Here is a 25,910-nt window from a genome sequence, read left to right as displayed (position 1 = left end):
TATTGATGGAATTCTTCTATAACTTGGGCATAAGGAAAAGTTTTGAAACCATGACCCCAAATCCAAATGTAATAAAAGATTTACAGTTTTTGATGTTCAACCTTACACTAAATCAGGGAAATTCGATAAAAATTACCAAAATACCAAATGGTAAAAATGTTTGACAATACATTCTGCCAGTAATGCTGTCTGGGAAATAAACATTTCCATATAGTGCTGGATGGAATGCAAAATACATGTCCATTAGCAAGGATGGGTGACGACCCAAATGTGAATATAAACCAAATAAATGGACTCAAGTGTATTTCAAACAACATGGACACACTGAAGAGAGGACACAACCAATACTTGAGTGTAAGATTCTGGCTATATACCTTTGGGTAAAAATGAAAAGTATGTAAACAAATACTGAACTCTAGTTAGCAGGTATTTTAAAAACAGCTTTATTGGAATATAAGTTACAAACCATAAAATGTATCTGTTTAACATGCAGATTTATTTTCACAATGGTATGGGCTAGCAATTCTTATACTTACATGTATTCTAGAACTAAACACGTAAGCAAAAATATTGTGGATAATGGGAGTTAGCTTTCCATTGTCAGACAAGGGAGCTGTTATAAATACAAAAAAAGAGAGAAGGCTTGTGTTATCCCTGTGAGCCTGGAATGAGAGCAGAGGTATCACTAAGGATGGCCGGTTTCTAATGTATACAGTGTTGGGGAGAGAAAACAAGAGATGCGTGTATACACATGTATTTTCTATTTTGGTCTGACAGGTTCTAGAAGCAATAAACACACAGTAGCAGAGAACACACTTAGTTCCCTGATCTTGGTTTATAAATACTCTACTAATAGGAATCAGACTTTTTTTGAAGAAAAGACTGATTTCAGGGTTGGGGCAGAAAAGAACTAATTGAGCTTGGAACATCTTGTGCCAGAGAGCAAATAGGTACTCAAAGAATGATGGGATCTGTCATAGGACATAGAAGCCAGCTTGAAGTTGCTGCCACTGGTCAAATCTAAGATAATTTGAGCATTAAAATAAATAGGAATGTTCATAGATTACACTTACAGAGTTCATGATTCCAAACTGACATAAACTAATAAACAAAGGAGGGAGATAGGACCATTTGTATTTAAGGTAGGATGTTATGTAGGAATGGTAGAATTAGAAAATCAGAGGTAGGGACTGGGGCATGGCTCAGGTGGTACAGCACTTGCCTAACAAGCATGAGGTCCTGAGTTCAATCCCCAGTACCACAGAAAAAGAAAAAAAATCATCCCTTAGTAATTACCGGCATAACAGTTGTATCAGGCAAGAACCATCAATGGTACAGGATATTTATATAGTGTCAAAATATTTCTCACAAGCTACTATTATAAAAGTATACCTTAACCAAAGGAAGAAAGTTATCAACATCTGTAATGAGTCAAACAGACCCCAAAATATCAAGTGCCTTCTGAGCCAAGGCACTGGGAACACATAATGGCACTATGTGGCATGCCACTAAAACAGTATGACCTGTTCTCATCATGAGGTGTCAAGAAGAGAGCCCGACCTGAGGGTCATTCGACAAAACAATGGGCCACCCTCTTCACAAATGTCAAAAAAGACAAAAATAAGACTAAGGAACTATTCCATCCTAAAGGAGATGGAGACCTAACGAATGCAATATGTGAACCTGAAACAGATCATGAAACAAGGGAAACATTTCTGAATTTTTTTCGTACAAAGGGTATTATTGGGACAAGTTGTAAAATTTGAATTGAGGTTGGTTGCATTAGTGTATCAATATTACTTCTGGATTTTAATAATTACACTGTGGTTACTTCAAACACACCAAAATATTCAGGAGTAAAAATGTATCACGTGTCACATGGTCCAGGGAAGGCATTACGCAGAGCTTCAGAGAGAGCATGGTAAAGCAACCGTGGCTAAGACATGAACATTGGGCAATATGGATGAAAAGTATGCATCCTTTGTACTATTTTTACAACTTTCCCGTAACTGTATTTCAAAATTAAGTTTTAGAGTCAGGTCTGGTAGCATGTGCCTACAGTTCCAGGTACTCAGGAGGCTGAGACAGAAGGATTGTTTCAGCCGAGGAGCTTAAGATCAGCTCTAGGCAACACAGTAAGATTTTATACCAAAACTTTTTTTTTAATTTTAAAATACTCAACAAACTATACATTTAAAATCTGTGTATGTAAAATGTAACTCATCTTTAAAAATACTTAATAAGAAATTTTTTTCAAGTAGATAAGACTACTATGAAATACTTACAAACACTAATTCCTGAAATGCAATGAAGCTATGTTCAACAAGACAAAAAGAACTCTAAGGTCATTGACCCAGTAGTTCAGTATCAATGATTTTACTCTGAAGAAACATTCCAGAAGACACACACCCACACATAAAATGTTTATCCCGATAATAACACTCTGTATCCCATCAGTGACTACCACAGGAAACTGAGGTCCAGATCTAGACGTTAACGATACGGGAGTGAGTCAATCATGGTAGATATGTAAAGGTACACAGCCACTAAAATGATGGCTTAAAATTGAGAAATATTTACTGAGTGCTTATAATGAACCAAAGAAAAAAGTGATTTTGTTTTCACAGGAGTATTTGATAACCTGGGCAATGTGCAGTATGAAGGTAAGTGGAGCAAAGGATGAACATTCAGAATCAGACTGAGTGGGAATGAAATGGTAGGAAAGGCAGGCAGCAGCCTGTGCTGAGGGAACATGAGAAGGAGAAGCACGGACAATTTGTTCTTAAAATAAAGATACTTTAAGTGGAAGTTGATGTACAGAAGTCTTTAGGGAGACATGTACAGATGCTTGCAGTTTATTTTGAAATACATTAAGAAAAAAAAACAGACTGATGCTTGGAGTGAGGCAGGCAGGTGAGCACATATGAGATAGGACAGTCATGGTAAAATACTAATGTTGAGACCGAGGTGGTGTGTATCTACACTATATATATCACTATAAAATTTTCATTTGCGTATGTTTGAGAATTACTACAATAAAAAGCAGAAAAAAGTGGAGAAAATGTTTGAAAAGGACCTTCCACACATAATAGATAACACACAATTTCACAAACAAGCATGTTAAAAAGTACATAGTTATCACCAGATATCATGAAAATGTACACTAAAACCACAATGAGATACCAATGCACACTCACAGAATGGTTAAAATGAGAAAGAACTATGCTAAATGTTGGTGAAGATGTGGCACGATCAGACCTCTCCATACATTTTGGGGGGTATAAAATGATGTAGCTTTTGAAAAAGGCATGTAGATTTACAAAACTAAACATATACTCAGTCATTCTTCTTCCACATATATACCAAAAGAAATAAACACTTGTACAAGAAAGACTACTCTAGGTGGCTTTCTTCATAACAGACCCAAAGCAGAAACAGTTCAGGTGTCCACCAAAAAGGAAAATGGGTAAAGAAATTGTAATATACTCACAGTGGAATACTACTAAGTAGTGACAAAGAGTAATGTACTGATTCATAGTATTAATGAACCTCAAGAATATTAATGCTGAGTGCAAGAAACTCTACACAAAGAATGCACACTGTATGAACTCATTTGTATGAAAGCCTAAAAAGAAATATCAGCCCAATGCTCGGAGGATGAGACCAGAACAGAGGCTGTCTAAAGGGAGGGGCTGCGATGGAGACTGACTGGGCAGGGCAGGGATGATGGCAACACTCTATATCTTAGGACATATATGTGTATGCAGATGTCAAAATTCATTCAATGGTGTACCCTAGATTTGTGGATATGTAGCATATTTTATCACAAAATATAAACCCTACTGAGTTTTACATAATGATGCTCATTCTGAAGTGTACGGAGGTGAAGTATACTGATATTAGCAACTTTGATAGAATGATAAAGGAATAGAGGAATAATTGTGCAATAAATCAAGTACAGAAAATGTTAATTATAGAATCTAGGTATTTATTATATGGGTATTAATTGAGCAATTCTTTCAACTTTTCTGTATGGTAGAACTTTTTTCAAAATAAGATGCAGGCAACCCCTTCTCCCTCTGGGTATTCTCTAATTTCTATAATCAGAGAGGGGTATGCCATCCTATTCTTGTTAAGTTTCAAATAAGACTCACTTGCAAGGGCTGGTGGACTGCTCAAGTGGTAGAGTGTCTGCCTAACAAGCATGAGGCCCTGAGTTCAAACACCAGTAATGTCAAAAACTGACATGCACACTTGGAAATAGCTGCTCTATTTTGCAAAGAAAGCAACTGTTATCATAATTTCTTCCTTCAAAGCCATTATGTCCTACTTTCTACTTTCCACTATGGGCAAGGAGAAATACAAACATGGCTCTAGCTGAAGAAAAACTACCCCTTGTCATTTCAATTGAAACATTTAGATAGGGTTAAATTACAAAATAGGATCTAGAAATAGGGAATGAAAAATATTTTCTGTAACAAAGTGTACTGGAACTGAAAAGATAACACATAATGGTAATCACAAATTCATGCTTAACTCAGAAGACAAAGGTTAATGACTTTATGGGTTAGAATGACAGACTACGAACAATTTACTCTGAATCATCTAGTTGGATGAAGGGGAAAAAGCAGGCATGTTGGAGGACAGTGCCTCACAAACAAGATTATGGGGGTAAGAAGGTTGGAAAGGGACGGACAGTAAGAGCATGTAGAGAACAACATGTACAAAGACACAAAGGCCCAAGAGTGAATAACGTATGGGAAAGAACAGATAGTTGAGCGAGGCAGGAGTACTGGGCACAGAAAGGCACAGACGAAGGTTGGAGAGCAAGGCAAAGTCTGGGTCATGCTGGGACTTACAAGTTGCAATGTCTGGGCCTTCCCCTAAAGGCAAACAAGAATCAAGGAAGCACTGCAGACAGTGCTTAGATACACACACTAGCAAGGTCAGTCGGCCGCTGTGTGCAGTGCTGGAGCATCAGACCACTGGTGGCAAACACAAGGGAGGAGGAACAACCTGAAATCACTTTCCCAAGCCTTCTCAGACCACATCAATGCCAACTGTGTCATCTATTCTCAGCTAGCACTGCTGACTTTGAAGGTATACATCGAGCAATTAACTGATCCACACTTACAACCTGCTAATAGTAGATATATACAAAAGATTCATCATGGAAACTATATTTCCCGGAACCAAGAGAACTGTCTGACCCTTTTGGACCTGCAAAAATATGGTAAAAATCTTAAACCTGAAAACCATTTTTTGTCCTCAGTTTTTCTTTTCATCATTGTTACACAGCATCAACCCTAATCTCAATAAAAACAATTTTACTCTAAGAAAGGAAACATACTGGCCAGTCACAGTGGCACACACCTGTATGAAGCAAAGATTGGAGGATCATGGTTTGAGTCTAGACTGGGCATAAAGTTAGCGAGAGCCCATCTCAACCATCAAGCTGGATGTGGTGGTGCGTACCTGTGATCCCAGCTATTCAGGCCATAGGTAGGAGGATCATGGTCCAAGGCTGATACCAGACAAAAATGTGAGACTCTTCCAAAAATAACTAAGTAAAAAAGGGGTAAAGTGCCTGTCTAGCAAGTATGAGGCCCTGAGTCTAAACCCTAGTAAAGAGGAGAGGAGAGGGGAGAGGAGGGGAAAAAACAGGGAGGGAAGGAGGGAGGAAGGAAGGGAAGGGAGGAAACTAGCTTCTACTTGGGAGTTATGAAGAACTGGCATCAAAGCCCAATCTGACACTCCAGCCATGTAATTTTGGGTAAGTTTACAAATCTCTCAAAGTTTCAGCTCCTCATTTATAAAACATGAAGATCACCCAACCCATTTTTCGAGCCTGCTGGGAGGATTAAATGGGATAGAGTAGGAAAGAAAGCACAGTGCAGTGCTGGTACATATGAAGCCATCAAGAAAGTACCCTTCCCAATCCTCCTGACAGCTGATTCCTAGTGAAATTAACTATTAGGAAAGGGGGTAAAGGTTTGTTTTTTTTAAAGTACCATGCAAATACATGTAAACTATTTGGAAAAATGGCTTCCACATGGACTCTTAACAAACATTACTAACACTCATTAAATAAAAATGTAGCTGGGTTTGACATATGGCAAGTTGATAGATAATGCTAAACTAATGTCATAAATGACAGAAGTCCTAACCGTGAGGATGTGATTTTCTTGCAATAATCTTATTAAAGACACGGAACCACTTCTTTAAAAAGGTTTTTTTTTTTTTTTTTTTAAAGTTGGGCAGTAGTGGCTCACGCCTATATTTCTAGCTAGCTGGGAGGCAAAGATCAGGAGGATAGTGGCTCAAGGCAAATAGTCATGAGACCCTATCTCAGAAAAACACAACACAGAACAGGGCTGGTAGAATTGGTCAAGTGGTAGAATGCCTGCCTAGCAAATGTGAGGCCCTGAATTCAAACCCCAGTAGGGCCAAAAAAAAAAATTCTTTTTAAAAATTTTTTCTTTAAATGGTCATAAGATGACTTGCTTCCAACTAGGCTGCAAAAAAAAAAAAATTGCAAAAGCCATAACACTAAAAAAGGTACACAGTGAAATCTGTTACCAATTTCATGAAAGGAAAGAAGGTAGGCAGAAAGATAAGAATTAATCTAAGAAACATGGATATGGTGCAAGTACAAAAGAACTGCAAAGAAATCTTAAACTTAATAGATTTGTTTTTAGTAGTAGCACTGATAGTGTAATTCTGAAGTTATATATAGTAGAATTGGACAAATAGATAAGTATATTGATGTTTTGAGAAATCAAGGTTTTTCATTGTAAGAGCTGGGGGAAGCAGAGGAACAAAAGTCTATGGAATGGGACTGAAATCAGATCTAGGATTTTTATCATATTTCTTAACATTTCATTTTAGCGTAATATACCTGTGTAAATACAAATATTGTAAGCATATAAGTCACTGAAGTTTTACAAGTGGAGCATACCCACACAACTAGCATTAGGAAACCCATTTCCATGCCATATGATCTCCCACCTTACCTCTCATCCACCGTCTTGATTTCTAACATCAACTCATATAGTGCATACTTTTGGTGACTAGCTGTCTTTGCTTGATGTGATTTTGGGGAGTAGTTGTAGTTTGTTCATTCTGAATGTTGTATTCTTCTGTGCTCTCTATCTCTATTTAACCCACCGAGTGTAGATGGGCATTGGGCAGTTTCTGGTCTTTTCTTATAACAAATAGTGCTCCTACAGTGTAGGAGACTGAGCCATATAAATTTGCTGATAGTGACCTCACAAAAAATTTGGCAATGTCATATAATTCAAGTGAAAACATCTTCTGATAAATGTATACTACATATGTATTTCTGTTGAGTATAAATCTAGTAAATCTAGGAGAATTCTGATGTCCAGGGTAGAATTATACTTAGTACTTTTCACTTTACATAATCTACCAGCTGCTTCATATCCTTGACACATGTGGTGTTTTCGATTTTAGCCATTCCTGAGCATGTATGGCAACATTTTATTGAGGTTTTCCACTTCGTTGCTCTGATGACTAATGAACACATACCCTTATCCATAGATGTATGTATCCTGTGGATATCCTCTTTTGTGAAGTATCTGTCGAGGCTCTTGTCCCTTGATTATACTAGTTTGTAGGAATTCTTTCTATATTCTGAAGTAGTCTTTTTATTAAATATAGCTATTAAAATTTATCTTCTTTCTATCCTGTAGGTCTTTTCTCTCACTGATGTTTTTTAGTGCACAATCATTTTTAATTTAAATATAATGTAATTTTTTTTAAGGGACAGTGCTTTTTGTGTCCAACTTAAGAAAATTCTGACTACTCCAAGGTCATGGAGATGTTACCACCCCCACAATGCTTTAGTACTGTTTTACCTTTCCCAGTTGGATTTACTGTATATGGTATAAGTTCTAGACAAATTTATTTCCACTGGATATTTAATTAATTTACAACCACGTATTTTAAAAGACCACTCTTTCTCCTACACACATACCATTTTGTAACGTATCAGGTAACTGAGCATTGTCTAATCCTGATTTCTCCATCCTGTTCCACTGGTCAGACTTTTAGACGTCTTAAATACTGCAGTGTCCTAATACTTCTTTTTTCTTAATTATCATGTTACTGTCCTACTGGGTACATTGTGACATTTATCAAAGTTCTTACAATGTATCATATTTGAATTCACCCCCTCCATCATTCTTTTTTACCCCTCTCGCCCATTCCTAGAAGAGTTTCAACAGGTCTCATCTTTCCATTTTCATGCATGAGTACAGAATATTTCCACCATATTTGCCCTTCTACACCCTCTCCTCATATCCTCCCACCTCCCAATGGTACCAACCCCCAGACATAACCTGTTTTACTTTCCTGTTCTCCGTTTTTGAAAAAAAGACATATTTTGTTTGTTTAAGATAGCTAGTCAGGGAGTGTCATTAAGACATTTCCATGCATATATGCATTATATCACAAATTGGTTCATCCCTTCTATTTTTCTCCTTTCTACCTTAGTCCCCATCTTATGGTGATTTCAACAGATTTAAAAACTCTACATTCATTCTTGTATAGAAAGTATATCAACCATATTTACCTTCTTAACTTCATAGGGGGAAAAGTAAGTCTCTGGTTTTGCTTACCTGCTTTAAGACTACATGGCTACTCTCAACTTGAACTCAGACTAAAAAAAGTTTCCTAGCTTTTCTGACTAAAAAGGGTCAGAAACAAAGATGCCTAACTAACAATGAATATCTGTAGATTTCAGGTCTTGGTCTCTAGTAGTACTCCTAACTAAAAGGAACCAGAGATTCCTAGAGAAAGGGTTAATTCTAAGATTGGCTGATGAAAGTATAAGGCAATCCTAAAGTATTTTATGCCAAAAATGAACAGGGCCAGGTTGAAAGGATACAAAAGGAATAGATCAAAAGGATCCTTTTATGGGGGGAGGGTCTCACTGTCCAAACTTGGGACAATTTGTACATCAAAAATGTGACAGTAATGGATTATACTCTTTTAGTTTTAAAAAATAAAGACTCTGTGAGTCCACAGTGATTTTTCCCTCAGAAAAGAAGGCTCTTCTTTTCAGAAGGATGTCAGCTGATACACAGGGAAGGAATGCCAGAATTGGAAAATCATTTTGTAAGTAACTTTATAATAATTTATTTGGGTGAGAATTGGCGAGGACGCAGAATAGTCCTGGTCTCAAGGTACTATCCCACATATTATGTATTAATTACAAAGAAGTAAGGATACATTTACATAGAAGTAGAAGAAGAAAGGCGAACATCATCTTAATCAAGCAGTCAAACATACTCTTACCACTAACGGGTTACACTGTCATACTCCTCCAGTGTGATTCTCTAAGGGCAGAGCACCTATGTAGTATTCTCACCAAAATAGTCAACACAAACTATCACAATGACCCCATCAAATAAATCTAGGGATCACTGTGCAAAATAACTGGCTTGGACTTTTAAAAATGCCAACCTGGGAAAGACTGTAAAGAAAAATGAGAGAATTGTATGATACTAGAGGAGATTAAGGGCATATGACAGTTAAATGAACTGAGTGATGCTTGATTATATCTTGGCTTTAAAAGGGACATTGAAAAAAGTGGAGAAATATGAATATGGGCTGTATAATAACTACTATTATGCTGATGCTAATTTTTTGAGGGTGATAATTATATTGTAGTAAATAGGAGAATGCATTTATTCTTAGAAGATGCATGCTGACATATTTCGGCATGCCTATAACTAACTTGTAAATGGTTTTTAAAGTTAATAAATTGCTCTAACTCCAGGAGTTAAAAAGAACATGTAAAGATTGTTAGCCTATTATGGGAAATTAGAGGAGAAAATATTCATTTATATTTTACCACAGGAAAGACACAGATGGTTTATAGAACTAGTAAAAGTAGATTTTTATTTCACGCTTTAAATGGCAAATACCTTATTAAGAAATAAACTGCCATAAGAGGGTGATCTATTGTAGGCTTTCATTTTTCCTAGAAAATGTGAAAATACATTTGTTTAAAAGATTTAAAAGAACAGATGATTATTTGGACATCTACTAGAGGAATTTCTAAATGTCTTCATTCACTTAGTTGAGTACTTTTAGAAGTACTAGGCTACGTGAACAGATACGTAAAACTGAGTACAGTTCTATGTTTTCAACAACCAAGGAGCTTGGCTGCAAAATGGTTTTTCCTAGCAAGGCAACATTTTCTGAGAAGGTGGTGAAGTGGAATACAATATAAGAGAACTTCGAGGATGTCAGGTGGATAAACAGTACAGCACTAATTACACACTTACACTTACACACACACACATCTGTCAAATTGAAATTGAAGGCCACCTGACAGGCTCAATAGGTAGGTGGTTGATTGTAGAACGTCTTAATCTTTAGGAAGTATTTTTTAAATTCATTTATTCATATGTGCATACATTGGGCCATTTCTTACGAAGTTTTTAAAAGTAAAATTATACTGCTCAAATAAAATCTTAAACTTACTTTGGCTTTCATATGTTTATACTGATACCTTTTTATGTAAAAGGGAAACAACATTCTATCTTTAAAATGGCATTATTTGAACTCTAAACTAAAACCAATCTTTTCTATTGTAAAAGCACACTTTATAACTTTCAGAGGCAGTTTTAGAGCCAAGTATATCTTTAAAACTATCATTTCTTATTAGCTAATGTTCCTAACTTATCTAACCTCTCTGACTCTCAGTCAGAGAAAAGCGTTTTTACTTTTCATTTGTTTTATATAGGTCTTATAAAACTTACTTAATGGGTAAAATGCCTTTGCCTAGTCAGGAAAGAAAACCTTTCTCTACTGGCAAAACTTGGGGCATTAACTTGACTATTTACCAATTGGTTCTAGGCCTAATGGATAGTGAGGAGGAAGAATGCAGTAATATACAGAAATATGGAAAAACCTAATGCAGTGCTTTATTTGTAGGTGGATCTAAAACAATGTGTTCATTGGATATATTAACAAAGGGAGTAAGGAAAAAAGTGGTGTGTTTTTGTGAGAAGACACAGAATAAACTAAGAAAGTCAGAGTGTTAGGTATTTAATTTATATAATTATAGTACTTATAAAAGAAAAAGAGGAAGAATAGCACCTTATAAACAATGTACAACTTAAGAATAAAACTTCTTCTGGAAAAGATTCTGCATGAACACATTTACGCCAATTAACACATTTCAAATAATCAGTGGGTTTAGGGACAACATGCTTATAATCCCAACACTTGGGAGGCTGAGACAGTGGGATTGAGAGTTCAAAGCCAACCTGGCTACAAAGCAAGACCCTGTTTCAAAAACAAAATGTTTTCAAACAATTGGGCCAATAAAATGGGGTGGTACACATGAAAGTCTTTTGAAAAGGAAAAAGCAAGTGTGATGTATTTTACAGTTCAAGTATAGAACTATACAGTTCATTATATCCTAATGGCTATAATTTTCAAAAATATAATGAAGCGTTTTTACTTTTCATTTGTTCAGCTGTATATTATTTATATGCCTTCTTCCCTGTTAACAGCAGGTCACCTGGACCAAATGAAAAAGAAGCAGACACAACAGCTGGTTGATGGCGCTGCCCATGGACTCTCAAGTCTACCTCTGGTTCTAGTTTTATCACAGACATCTCATGTACCAAGCCTACTCTTAGATGTTCTGTTTTCTGCCTCTGACCTCCTACTTGAGCTTCTCACACTGGAGACATGTTCATGACAGCACATATAAGCAGCGATAGATGCACTGTGAACTGAGACAGAAACCTTAAACCACTGGGCCCAATGGGAAAAGGAGTGCAGACTCTGGGGTGCCAGACTAGAGTACAATCAAATTGTGTTTCTGTGATTATGCTGACAGAGGGTTCTGATCAGATAATCTCAATGCTACTCTTTTATTTCTATCACATCATTCAAAACTCTGTAGCAACATAAATTGTTCTTTAAAACTTTATACAAGAGTCTATAATGGCTTGTGAAGATTCAGCTTGCCTTTAGCCAGCTCTGGGTAGAGCCCCCAATACCGTAATATAATCATGAGCTGCCAAACTATTCTGGTATTCATCATTATACAAATTTTAGATTTTTCTGTCACTGATATAAAATGATTATATGATCATAAAAATGCACAGTATAGCATGAAAAAAAGCTGGGTGTGGTGGCATATGGCTGTAATCTCAGCACTTGGGAGGCAGACAGGAGGCTAATAAGTATGAGGCCAGCCTGAGCTACACAGAAAGACCCTGTCTCAAAAAAACAAAACAAAAAAGCCTGGCACCAGTGGCTCACACCTGTAATCCTAGCTATTCAGAAGGTAGAGATCAGGAGGATCTTGGTTCAAAGCCAGCCCCAGGCAAATAGCTACCAAGAAGCAAGACCCTATGTTCAAAAAACCCTCACAAAAAAGGGCTGGCAGAGTGGCTAAGCAGTAAGAGTACCTGCCTACTAAATGTGAGGCCCTGATTTCAAACCCCAGTGTGAGACAGAGACAGAGACAGAGACAGAGAGAGAGAGAGAGAGAGAGAGAAAGTAGTTTGTATATATGCAAATCTCTAAAACTGTTTTATTTTATTCCAGGACTTTTCTCATATGTAGGCTTTCTTTGCTTGGCATTTGCAAATGATGGGGGGGGGGCGCTGTTGGCAGGGTGTGTAACACAATGGTTTGTTGCACTTACGATGAATCTGCAACCTTAGTCTTTATTTTTCTCTTAATATAAGGTAGATGTTTTTGACAAGAAAACTCCCATTTAATACACATGGGGGACAAAAAATATACTCCTAATGGTTGACTCTTTTGCCAAATTGAATCAAATTTAAATTCTGAGAAGAGAATTTTTTAAAATTTTAACAATTCTTTAGGTAGAAAATAACACACTATCAGTTCTTTATTAATGAAGAATAGATTCTTCCAACCAGAAAAACCTTTCTTTTTTTGTGCTTCAGAAAGAAAAGGAAAAGAAATGAAGATAAGCCTTCTTGAACCAACTGGATAACTCTGCCATAGGCTCCAGGTGATTCAAGAGGCTCCAGCAGGATCTTTTATGACAACCTTTGACCATTCTGCATCAATTGCACAAGTGGAGGCTTACTTGCCTCAAGTCTTCAACCACCAATTCATTCACTGATCAAAAAGCACAGAACAATTTCGTGAGCCCAGCAAGCATGAATGTTTGGATGGACCCCAAAACAAAATGACACTGCTGTTGCAGTCTGGTCAGAAAGCTGTTACAACTGAGGGAAAGGAAAATAGAAGGATAGAGCATCAGTAGTAATATCACATAATGTAAGATATAAGGATGTGTGCTGAAAGCTGTTGTAAAACGGAAGGCAGAGGTAAAGGGGTAAGGGAGAGCAAACAAAGGGATTAAACAGCCCAAAGTAAAGCACACCCACAGTAGGCATACATTGAGACACCCCTTTGAATGTCAACTTAAATATTAATAATGATAACCAGGAATATAAAATAGGCAGTGTGCAGGGGTGGGGTACTATTGGTGGGGGAAGGGTGAAGGAAGGAGATTAAGGTTATAGTACATGATTGATGGATTCACATACCTATGAAACAGAACTAAAAAACCTCTTACAATTGCTTTGGGTGGGGTGGGGAGGGGCTGAAGGTGAGAAATGAGGGGGAAATGTAAATAATATAGAATATAAGTTTGATCAGAATTGTCGCTTTCAATTCCCCCTCCTATAATGAATATATCCTAATAAAAATTTATAATAAAAAATTATATAAAAGCTGTTACATGTATCCAGAGGATGTGTATTCCAGTGGAAAGGAACAGGCCTCATGTTAAAACCCTAATCCTAGACCCTGTGTTTTGGCTATGATGGAGTGACAAGCACTGGTTTTTACTTCCTGCCACAAGAAACTAAGAAACTTGATAAAATAACATGAAACAATGGCTTCAAACATTGGGAATCAGGTAATGAGGGACTGTGACCCTCAGGAGAAGGGGAACAATGGGGCAAGCCCTATCACTACCTCAGCTCTCTGCTTAGAGGCAACTTTCAGACCCTGGGCATAGGAGGAATAAGTCAGAAGAGCTAGTGGGCTGGCTGAGTTGAGGAGACAGAAACGAGAGCCTTGAGAGGGTAAGACAGCTAGAAGTTGCAGGGCAAATTTCTGAAAAGAATTTTAGAAACCTGTCTAACAGTGCCCTTGAGCTTTTGCTGAATACTAGGCAACATGTCCCTGGAGTGAAATTTCACAAAGCTGGGCAAGAAATAATCAGAACTGCAAGCTCAACTATCCCCTAAGTACATACAAGGTTGGGGAATGTTCAAGCTCCAGACAACCTGAGTGAAAAGTCCTCTCTGGGCACTTAGAAGGCCATTCAGCAGACTCCAAAGGCACTGGTCCTAGTCATTAGTTAAAGCATGAATGCTATTCTCCATCTTTCCCAGCAACATTTAGGGAAGGCCTTGAGAGTGAACTGAAAGTCACTTAGCTACTTACCAAACCAAAGACCGACATTCTTTAAAGGAAGACAAAAACAAAATCCAGACAGTCACCAGTATAACATTCACAGTGTCATATCCAATAAAAAATTAAGACTATTTGTGTAAGAAGCAGGAAAATGTGACTCTTTTAACAGGAGACAAAGTTATCAATGAAAAGAACCAGGATGACAAAAAATGAAACTATTAAAACACAACTATAATGAGGACATGAGGAGAGAAATGAAAAGAGAAATGTAAAAAATAACAAAATGGAACTTCCAGAGACAAAGCTGTAATATCTAAGATAAATGTTTCATTGGTGGTATTAGCAATATATTAGATTTATGCTGGATATTGGGTGGGGGGGAGAGGGAGGGGGCGGAGTGGGTGGTAAGGGAGGGGGTGGGGGCAGGGGGGAGAAATGAACCAAGCCTTGTATGCACATATGAATAATAAAAAAAAAAAAAAGAAAACACCCATAGATCTTTGTAACATTGTAATAAAGTAAAATAATCTAAAGGGGAGGGGCAGGAAAAGAAGAATACTGAGAAAGCAGACGACAAACAAAACCTAGCAAGATGATGGATTTAAACACAACTGTGGTAGGCAGCCCTAATGACCACTTTCTTCTTGTATTTATAGCCTTGCATAATCTTCTCCCCTTGAATAATTTGTTTCTGATCAATAGAATATGGCAACATTAAGAGAATGCTGCAAAAGACTAATTTTGCCTAGATAGACTTACTTTAATAAGGTGAGGTGCCATGTTGGAGAAGCCCAACAGAACCGAGGCCTGGAGTCCAATGTAGTCCTCAAGGAACAGAACTTTTCTAGGAACAGTATATAAGCTTAGAAGAGGATCCATGCCCAGCTGAGTCTTCAGATGAAATCCTAGCCCTGGCTGATACTACTTGCAGGCCAGAGAGACCCCAAGGCAGAGGCAACCAGATAAGAAATGTGGCTTTGTTAAGCCACTATGTTTAAAAGTAACAGGAACAGATAATATACCAGACACATGGGTAATTACCTTAAATGTAAATGATCTAAACACTGTAATGAAAGAAAAAAAAAAGATTAACAGATTAGATTTTTAAAAGAAAGATGCACTTCTGCTGTCTATAAGCAACCACTTTAAAGACATAGATGGGTTAAGGGCAAAAGCATGGGAGATAATATCTGGTATCAGGTCCTTCTGAGACTATGTTAATATCAAACAAAGCAGACTTTAGGAGAAGGTCCTAAAGTTTAATAATATGAAAGGATCAATTCATCAATACCATATGACAGAGCCCCAAACTACATGAAACACAGATAATATTGAAGGATAAATCAACAATTTCACAATGGTAGTCGGTGTTTCCAATAATGCTGAGTGCTTGGTGGGACAAGTAAAAAAGAAAATCATGGGGGTATTACAGACTTAAACATCCTCATCAGCCAAATGGACCTAACTGACATAAATATAAGAGTCTACTCTCAAGTATACATGAAACATTCATGGTCATTTTCAAAATGCATGCATTTTTGTGAGAAAATATACTTTAAACAGTTCCTCTGCAACAGCTGAAGAAAATAAAATCCAAAGTACTTTTTGGGGCTTTGAGAATCAAAGACCAGGTTTTTAGATTTCTTCACTTTTCATTTTTTTAATCCTTACTTGATCCAACTGGTGTTAAGTTTAAATCCCTTTATCTTAAAAATCCTCCAAATTATAATATTTGGGTATGCAAATAAAATTTTCAACAGTTTGAAGTGTAACACTCTGCTTCACTGGGGATCAGAAAGGCTTCCGCAATCCATCAAACACATCTAGGTCTATGCATAAGTAAGCACATGCCTGCGCAACCAGAGTTCATTAGCTCAGCAGCAAATTTTATTCAACCAAATTGTCTCTTTGAGAAAAATGTAGAGTAACATATATGTGTTGGAAAATATATTAGAAAAGTCATATTTTCTCATGTTAAGAGTATGTCACTGTTATTTTTGGCTTGAAAAAAACACCCTCCCGCAAATATCTTTTTCAATATATTCATATCTTATTTATATTTTAAACATCAATCAAGAGCCACACAATTCTCTAGTACATTGTGACCAATTTATTATTTCTTTTTAGTTTCCTTTTTTTGTAAACAGAAATTCCAGACAGGTTTTTTGTACATGATAAAATGAGTTTCACTTTTACTACTACTAATTTTAAGAGGTTTCCTGGAGAGCATAAATCAATTTACTTGCTTGTGTCTTATTTTCACATTTATTCAAAACATACTGCATTCCTACAACAGAATCAGATGTCAAATAGTAAGAAATTTCTGATTGTGTAGAACTCTTATGTAATAGAATTTTATGGTCTCAGCTAAGGATTAACTCATTGAAGAAAAACATGAAAACAAGGAAATAAACCATATAAAATCTCCAGACAAACCTGACCTTTCAATGTAGAATACCACTCACCTCTGGAATTTCATACTTGCCATTCAGACTTCTGATGGGATGGCCATGAGACTGTTAGCAGTTAAAGCCAACCCAACTACAAACCAAGGAAATCCTAATTACCCATTTCCTTAAGTTGTCCAGGCTTCAAGTCTCTTGAGTTCTGCCCTTCTCATTTATTTTTAGTATAATACTTAAAAAAAGAAATACATAATACACAATAAAATATTTTGAGGAGATTCAGATTAACTGAAAACACTTTCTAGAGTCAGCCCTCTGCTGAGCTTAAGGCATCATGAAACAGAGCAGCCAGCAGCTCAAGAGCCCTGAGGACATTCTAAGTCACTGGAGCTGTTCCTGCTCTTACACACCCCACAGGCCATCGCGAAACAACCAGTCACACACATATAAATTAATATGATACATTAATTTAATCAAATTCTTCATTAAATGAAAAAAATTAATTTAGAAATGTAATTATGATATAATTTCCTGGAATGAAAATGAAAAAGAATTTAAAAAATGACTTAGAACCAGAAATCTCTTTGAATATTACAAACTGTTTTATTATCTCAAATACCAAGTCTTCTGTATAGTACTTATCATACACATCACATGCTTTCAGGTCTCAGCAACAATATTTTCTATCTTAATGCCCTCAGAACAAGGACACAAGGAGAAGAAAACCTATAAATCAGCTTTTGATGACAGAGGATCTGTTTAGGAGTTTACCAAATGGAATGACCCTACTGGAATTTCTTCAAGCAGCCTGTGAAAATGTCAGAATGGAGTCTGTTTTGGAGGTCAGAGTCCCTAGAGAGCTCTGAGTTTTGGCCTGTTTGTCTTTTCACATACTTTACCATTGGAAAATCCTTCCTTGTAGACACTGACTGATGCCCAGAGAATGCAAGGATTGTGGGAACTGGCAGTACCCACAAGAGACAAACTTCATGGGAAATCCGTGCCTACTGCCTTTACCCTCTCAGAGCTCATCAGATGAGCTGTTCTTCAAATGTTATGAAGGTACATGGAGAGACATTAAGAAACTACAGGTCATTTTGATTTCTTTAAACAGAAATACTTGTGGAAAACGGGAGGCAGAAATTACTGGGACTACTAAAAAAAAAACAACAGTATAGTTCAAGTGCTAACTAAATGCACTGCACTATTCTAAGCTCTCAGCAGAGATTAATTTACCCAACTGTCACAGCAATCCTATAAAGTAGACACAGGTGTGCTCCTCAATTTGCAGATGAGGAAACTGAGGCAAAGGGAGGAAAATGCACAACTAGTAATGGTGCAGGTGGGATCTAGATTGAAAGACTGGCTTCAAGCTGGTGCTCTCAGCCACTGTGCATGTTGCCTTCTTCCTGGCATTTGTGCATCGAGCATGTGATGCTGGATAATCATAACATGTGCTGAGTGTGTGCTGGTCACTTTTGATGCTTTATTTCATTTAATCCTCTCCATAGCCTAAATGAGACACATTCCCTGGATGGAACCCAAGGCCTTGCACATTCTAGGCCAGTACTCTACCACTTAGCTATACCCCCAGCCCAAGACACAGGCTTTGAGTGGCCTGATGCCATACATCTAGTATAATAGAGTGAGATCTACTGAGTCCGGACTCTATAACCCTCTTCTTTCTCTTTGTTATCTGCAAGAATCATCTCTAAATTAATTTTCTGTATACAGCCAGGGGAATTAACTTTTAAAGATCTACGTTATCTAACAATTTTGAGTCTATACCACATTTTGAACTGCCAACATTATACTGGACGCTTAAAATCCAGAAATTATTTTAGAGCAATGGACACCATGATCATTCAATAAATATTTCCTAACCATTTTTAAAAAATATTCTTATTGCCATCCTAAAACACAAATTTTTAAAAATAATTTGAGAAAGCGTAGTATTCTCATGCAGTATTTGATGGTAGTTGATCAACCAGTCCAATCACTATCTTCTTAACTGCTATGTTGGGATCAAGGTCTCTGACAAAGAGCGTTTCCTATTTTGTTGCTATGAATCTCAAATCCGCAGAGAGATGAGTGACTAAACTAATACTTGACAGTTTTTAAGCTTAGCTTATAAGATCAAACTTACTTGTTTTTCTTGTTATATCTTTATCAAACACAGAGGTCATATCTCAAAATTTTAAGTTAGTAAATAGAGATATTAGCGTTTTCTTAACAAAAACAACAACATACATGACCAGAAAAGAACATGAACAATTTGGGCTTTTAAAAAAGCTGAAATACTATCTTTTTAATGGATGTCTGATGCTACTGTAATAATGTTAACACATACCTGCCAACCCTTGAAAACCATGCATAAGAAAATGGTGCATATTCTAAATTAGACACATTATTTTTGAAAATAACATAAATGAAGTTCATTTCTCTTTATTTTTAAAAATGGAAGAAAATCTGACTAATTCAGAGAGTTGGCATGTATGTATAATACCACTGTGTGAGGAATGTGTTAAACAGCAACATGACTAATTTGTCTCTATGGAACATTTCATCCGTTAATTGAGATGGAAGCATATTTATTTGTTTCTCCTGCCCAATGAAGAACACAACGCAAAAGTGATACTGAGATATAAGAACACATGGTGCAATGAGGGAGGGCAGCCAGAGGAAGACACATGGGCTAGAAGCTACCATACAAATACTGCAATGGTCATACTGCGACACAGAGCGCTTCTCAGACTTACCCACACTCACAGACTGAGTCAGCAGAGGAGGCTGGAGTCCTGACTCCCACAAGACTACACTTCCTGTTAATAGTGAGGGCAGCAGTTGAGGGCAGGAGAGCCAACAGTATGGATTAATTAAAGGAGTTAGAAAAACATTAGGTATGATATTTTCTCATTAGTCTACAAATATATATAAAATTCCAATATATTTGTTATTCTAACATATGTCTTGTTGCTTTCTATCACAATAGTATTACATTCCTGATGTCTTAAAACATAAGCCAAATAACAAAGGGATAAATATAATTATGGATCACTTTTTCCCAGCACGATTCCTGTACTTAACAGGCTCTTTTGTAGGTATGATAGAAAATGGGCATCCAATGTCTAGCTTTTCTTTAGTTTTGAATAGAAGTCTTTTTGGTTAGATTGCATGGCAGACATAACAGTAAAAAAAAGCTGCAGTTAATTTTACTAAGTTTCTCAGCTCAGCAAAGGAACAGGTCATAAATTATTCAAGTCTAAGTAGCCTTGACAGCCTAGGTAACTAGGAGGTTATTCTTTAGTAATATTTGTTAATATTTCTTAAGCTAGTTAATATTATAATAATTTTGTATAAATATTACACCATATTATACTTTTCTCTCTCTCTCTCTTTATAGCAGGCACCCTACCACTTAAGCCACACCACTGCCCTATAATTGATTTCTGAGGAATAAAGATTGCTCCTTCATAAATTAGTTTCTTTACTGGTCCAAAGTCTAATATAAATCATATAATGTACTCTAACTTTAAGAAAATCATCTCAAGTAATCTATATAAGAAATAAATGTACTTCTATGACCCTAGTAACTAATAAAGTCTTATAAATTTTTAGGTTTTTTTTTTTTGGTGGTTCTGAGATTTAAACTCAGACTCACACTTGCTCTACCGTTTGAGTCACTCTGCCAACCCCTTTTGTGCTAGGTTTTTTTCAAGATAGGGTTTCACAAATTATTTGCCCAGGCTGGCTTAGAACCGTGATCCTCCTGATCTCTGCTTCCACAGTTGCTAGGATTATAGGCGTAAGCCACTGGTGCCTAGCTAGGTAAGCATTTTGTAAGTTTAAGATAATGTGGTCTCACTGGTAGTTTGAACAGCTAATTACTGTTATGCTTTAAATCAATCCTCCTTGATTTAAAGCCTGATGACTCAAAATGAGGCTTCAGGGGTACTATGACTAGGGTCTTCCATCCTTCTGCTGTACCTCTGAAACTACAGACTTCCTCTATTCTCGACCTTCAGAGATAACTACAGTGCACTCACATCAGCTTTTTGACACTGCTATGCTGCTGTGTCAGATCAGACTCACTAATAGCTCCAAATGGGTGCAAGAAAATTCCTGCACAGCCCCCCTCCTCCATATTCTGCTTGGATATGTTCAGCACTACAGTGAAGCAAACTAAATCCCCAGTAACAACAATTGAAATAAGGAAGCCAGAGTAAGAAAAAAGAAGATGGATAGGTTATAGGTACTTATTTACATTAAACATTGTGTTAGACTTTATAAAGGCCATCATGAAAGAGAGTACTTCACCCTTGAGATATTCGTAGACTCTCATTTTGAAGGACTCTAGGGATTAAGTGTCACAAACAAAAAGCATATGAGATCTGCCACAGTTAAAAATTAATTTCACTGGCAGGTATCAGGTCTGCAGCTTGCTTTTGAACTTCATCACTGTATTTAGGATATGTCCTAAAGGCTGATTTGAAAAATATTAATAACTTGACTAAGGTAAATTACATTCAGAGTACATATATTTCTCTTCCTAGACTAATTCCCAAAAACAGTGAAGTAAATGATCAAAATGCATCAGAACGTTCACTGATGTCCTTGAGAATTATATTAAATACTCGAGATCCTACATGTCAACAGCAAAACCAATAGAAGATATTTTTACAGGCCATAATTCATTTCTATTGCCTCTAGTTATAAAAAGGGAGAGTAAGCTTCCATAGTTGGATCTTAGCTATTTAGCACCTATTTATTTCCTTCCTATTTATGACACTATGAGAGTTTTGTGTTTGGCTGTCAGCTCCAGTCTCTTTAACTGACTATAGCAGCTTACATACAGTATAAGGAAAAGTCTTGTCCAAGACAAACGTTTATCACCTCTGTGCATTTCTAGACACATGGAGAGACAGTAAGCCTAACAAGTTAATGAGGAATAGGGAAATATTTTCAGAATAAAACCTATAGAAAAGACCAGCTGTGAACTTCTGCTATTTAATTTCTAAGGTGCAAGGCAAACAGCTGTCTTTTGCTTGATTCCCCAGCCTGATCAAGTTCATCTGACTGTCCACAAATATATTAATATATATACTGAATCCAAAGCAAAGAGCCACCTGTGTGCAACGATTTTTGAATAAATCATTTTTCTCTCTAGTAAGTTATCATTCAAGTACAGAACAAGAGATGGTCTAAAATTGTTAAGTGTGATAAATTTATGGATGGAAAATCTTAGAAAAAAACATCAAGAGACTCTAAACTCAAATGTCCTAACTGTAGTAACTAAGAATACCAAAATTTAAAAAGAACAACAAATAAATCTCTCTTTTTTTTTTTTTTTTGGAATCAAAACCTACATCATAGAGAATGGAGTTTCAGAATGCCTTTCAATACAGGAAGAAGGTGACAGGTACTGATTTCACTCCTATTTGATACCACGGACAGGTGGCATGTCATCTATCTGTGAAAGCATTGAGGTGTTCGATCTCACATTAAAACACCTCACATTAAAATACCAAAAAGTATTAAAATAGCAATCATCTTTTAAAGGTTGAAATCCATATTAACTTTTGTGCTTACTCTACAATCAATTCCCACCAACACCCTGTGGAGCAGCTATGCCTGGCAGCATTTCAGTCCTGGCAAATGATCTCACGAAGGAGAAGCCTCAGAGCATGGCCCCTGGAGTGGGAGCACAGGCAAAGCGTGCAGCTCTTTGTCATCTCCACCTGCACTTCTGAACTTACAGCACCTGAGCTCTTGATATTTATACACTAAATGATCTGTTCCTTTGACTGGTTTCCCTTTATCCCCAGTGTTGACCATCTGAAGGAAGGCTAATGTAGAAACATGAGGATGGATCTAAATCTAGTATGTACATAAAATGTCAAGAATAAGTTTGAGGTCCCTGTATATGCATTGTTTTAGTAAAGGTACATGATTTATTTATATGCTGTGTATGTACACTTCGTTTATGAAGGTTCATCTGGGAAAAGCTAATTACTAAATGGCTGCCTTACTTCTGGAGTGCTCCTGTCTGTATCATCTTGGCCACGATCAGGCATGAAGAACACTGTAGCTCATCTCTGCTGAGCATGCTCCACGCATGCTCCTGTTGTGGCTCTGTCTTGCCACTCCACTATCACTACTAACACAAATATTCATAAAAAGAAGTAAAGATCCTGGAATTGCTGCTTAAATGTCAACTTCATTTCTCCTACAGAGCTTATTTACAAACTATTGGATGACATAATCCTCCTACACACTAATCACACATTCAAATACTTCCATTTTCCTCCCAATAGAAAGAACATAATTCTACTAAGTGAAATTCAAATAGTTATGAATAAAAGACAATAACCAACATATCTGAATCTGATTACTTTATAATATCTATACCTATGTTTTTATATGATTTAAATGAGACATTAAGACTTAAAATATGAACATAAGTAAAAAATCATTAAAATAAAAAAGTTATGGTCTTTTCATGTATATTATTACTGTGAATACACACTGCTCGCATAACTGTCAAAAACGTAATTTCTTTTTTACTTAACATTTCTATTTACTTGTACTAACTGACAAATAAAAAGAGTATATATTTATCATGTAAAGATGATGTTTTGAAATGTGTACACTTTGTAGAGTGGCTAAATTGAGCTAACAACATATGCATTACTTCACATATTTATTTCTTTTGTGATGAGGACACTTAAAATCTACTCCCTAGCAATTTTCAAGAACACAACAGATTGTTATTAATCACAGTCCCTATGTTGACTTTATTGTTTAAATGAAATTTTGAATCCTTTGACCAATATCCTCCCTAAAAACTTGTATTTCTGATAGCTGTACAAGGATTGCTTTTATGCCTTGGAATGTATCTGCAAATTAGGCTAACATGTCATAAGCCTGAAATCAGAATATATACCTGAACAGAAGGCAAGGTTTCAAACTCCTAAAGTCATTTATTAGAAAAGGGAATTCTCCAGAGTCCCTATCCAGTATCTCATTATGAGATATTCTTTCACTTGCTTAATACTGAACAAAAAGTACTCTTGGGGAAAATATACTGGCTAAAAAAAAAACAAAAAACCTTGATTCAAGCTAGTTTTAGGCTTATAGAAACATAATGAGAATCAGCAGAGAAGAAAGAAGGCCAGGAGTGGTGGCACATGCCTAATTCTAGTTATGAGGGAGGTCATAGATAGAAGGATCTCAGCTCGAGGTCAGTCCCAGGCAAAAGCATGAGACTCTATCTGAAAAATAACTAAAGCAAAAAGGACTGGGGACATGGATCAAATGGTAGAGCACCTGCCCAGCAAGTACTAGGCCCTGAGTTCAAACCACAGTGCTGCCAGAAAAAAAAAAATCAATACGTCAATTACTCCAGGCTATAATCTTAAAATTAAAGTACTGTGCTGATGTTAAATGGAAGCCTTTTAAAAAGTACTTTTAAAAAAGTAGCCAAAATGGCGGGAGGGAGATAAAGGAGAATGATGAAGGCCGTGAATTCAACTATATATTTAATTATATTGTAAGAACTTTTGTAAATGACACAGTGTATCCCCCAGCACAACAATTAAAAAAATAATTTAAAAAAGTAGGCAAGAATTATTCTCTCAGAAGAGATACTGATAGCAGTAACTAATTCTGGGAAAACAACCCAGCAGACAAACAGTGGACTGGGAGGACACCTATTCTTGCTATGGACTTAAACCATGTAAATGCATTATCTATAAAAACACAAAGCAAAACAGAACGCTACATTCTAAAACAGAAGTTCACCCCCATAAAATATTACAATGACAGACCAAACATAAGTGATTATGCTGTAGAGATTATGATATATAACTATAAGACAATTACAAAACAGTCTTATGAATGTTACTAATGATTTCAACATGAAATTTTTAGTGTCCGATCATGCATGTATTTAAAAATTGCTGGAATTCAAACAAACGAGACAGAAATGAAGACATGTCCTGGAAATTAGAGCTCGACAGATGATACACAGGGAATCTCTTGATGATGAAAACACTGACCACAAAGACTCATGTACAGAGTTTGAGCAGGATGACTTTATGAACTAGGAGATGGGAAAAAAGGAATTCTTCTATATATTATTGCACTGTCTTTGTAAAGTCTAATTATATTCATAAATTAAAAATTTTTACCATTTTATCTACTTCTCTAAGAGTTTATATGGAGAGACTAATCTATATTTGTGCTCAGGCATGTGTATTAACTTCTGTAAGAAAATATGGCAGACTGTTTCTATTGTATGACCGGAGAGTATAAGCGTGCCCTGCACACTTGCTCTCCTGCTACAGATGACCAGCTTTGTGAGCAGTATTACATTCTGATTTTACACAATATAAAGCTTATTTTCTTTAAGGGTAATAATCTGGACATCTTACTAGCCCAAGTGCACTGGGTAGGCCTAATTATATTTAGTCATTTCTCAGAAAATGTGGTCATCTGTCTTGGTCACTGTCTGAGGTGAAATGAAGCTTCTACTGAGGGATATTCAAAAGCCACCACTGGCCTCCTGAAGGCTCGGATAGCAGCTAAGCCAAGTTGTTGCTTTAAGACAATCAAAATGGTCAGGAGCAGTGTCTAACAAGGAGACTCAAATGAGACTGGGTACATTCAGGGTGGCATGGCCATAGACAGAACAGCAAGACTCAGATACAAAACAAACATATCGTATGGAAAGGGAGAACAAACTCATGCACAAGACCTGTACTAGAGGACATTTTAAAAAATAAGATAAGGCCAATAATGAGAAAGACTGGGAAACAGTCAGAACCAAGAAACAGAATTAACAAGGAAGTGTTGTTCAGGGATTTAAAACTGAAATTTAAAAAATGTATTTGTGAAGGAAAGACCCATCAGAACTATGGAAAGTATAGTAATTCACTTGAAATTCTGCCTTTTTAATATATATTCTTAGTGTGTTCACAAATTTTAACATCACATTGTATTTACATTTTAAGTATTACACTTAATTGTATCTATATTTTATTCATTCACATT

General features: G+C 36.5%; 1 protein-coding gene across 8 annotated transcripts in view; it reads right to left on the bottom strand.

The window, feature by feature from the left end:
* Window positions 1-25,910, bottom strand: part of Mrtfb (myocardin related transcription factor B) — a 184,786-nt gene that overhangs the window by 77,821 nt on the left and 81,055 nt on the right. For 6 of the 8 annotated variants that reach the window (XM_074059998.1, XM_074059997.1, XM_074059996.1 and 3 more), the window contains one exon: window positions 19,619-19,681. The exons of the other annotated variants lie outside the window; for them this stretch is intronic. In XM_074059998.1, the coding sequence (XP_073916099.1) occupies window positions 19,619-19,681 (63 nt within the window). The remainder of the gene's footprint in view (window positions 1-19,618; window positions 19,682-25,910) is intronic. 8 annotated transcript variants of the gene reach the window in all.

Source organism: Castor canadensis, chromosome 17 (genome assembly GCF_047511655.1).
Source record: "Castor canadensis chromosome 17, mCasCan1.hap1v2, whole genome shotgun sequence".
In the NCBI taxonomy this organism is placed as follows: Eukaryota; Metazoa; Chordata; class Mammalia; order Rodentia; family Castoridae; genus Castor; species Castor canadensis.
Note: the sequence above shows the minus strand (reverse complement) of the source record. Positions and strands in the feature narration are given on the sequence as shown.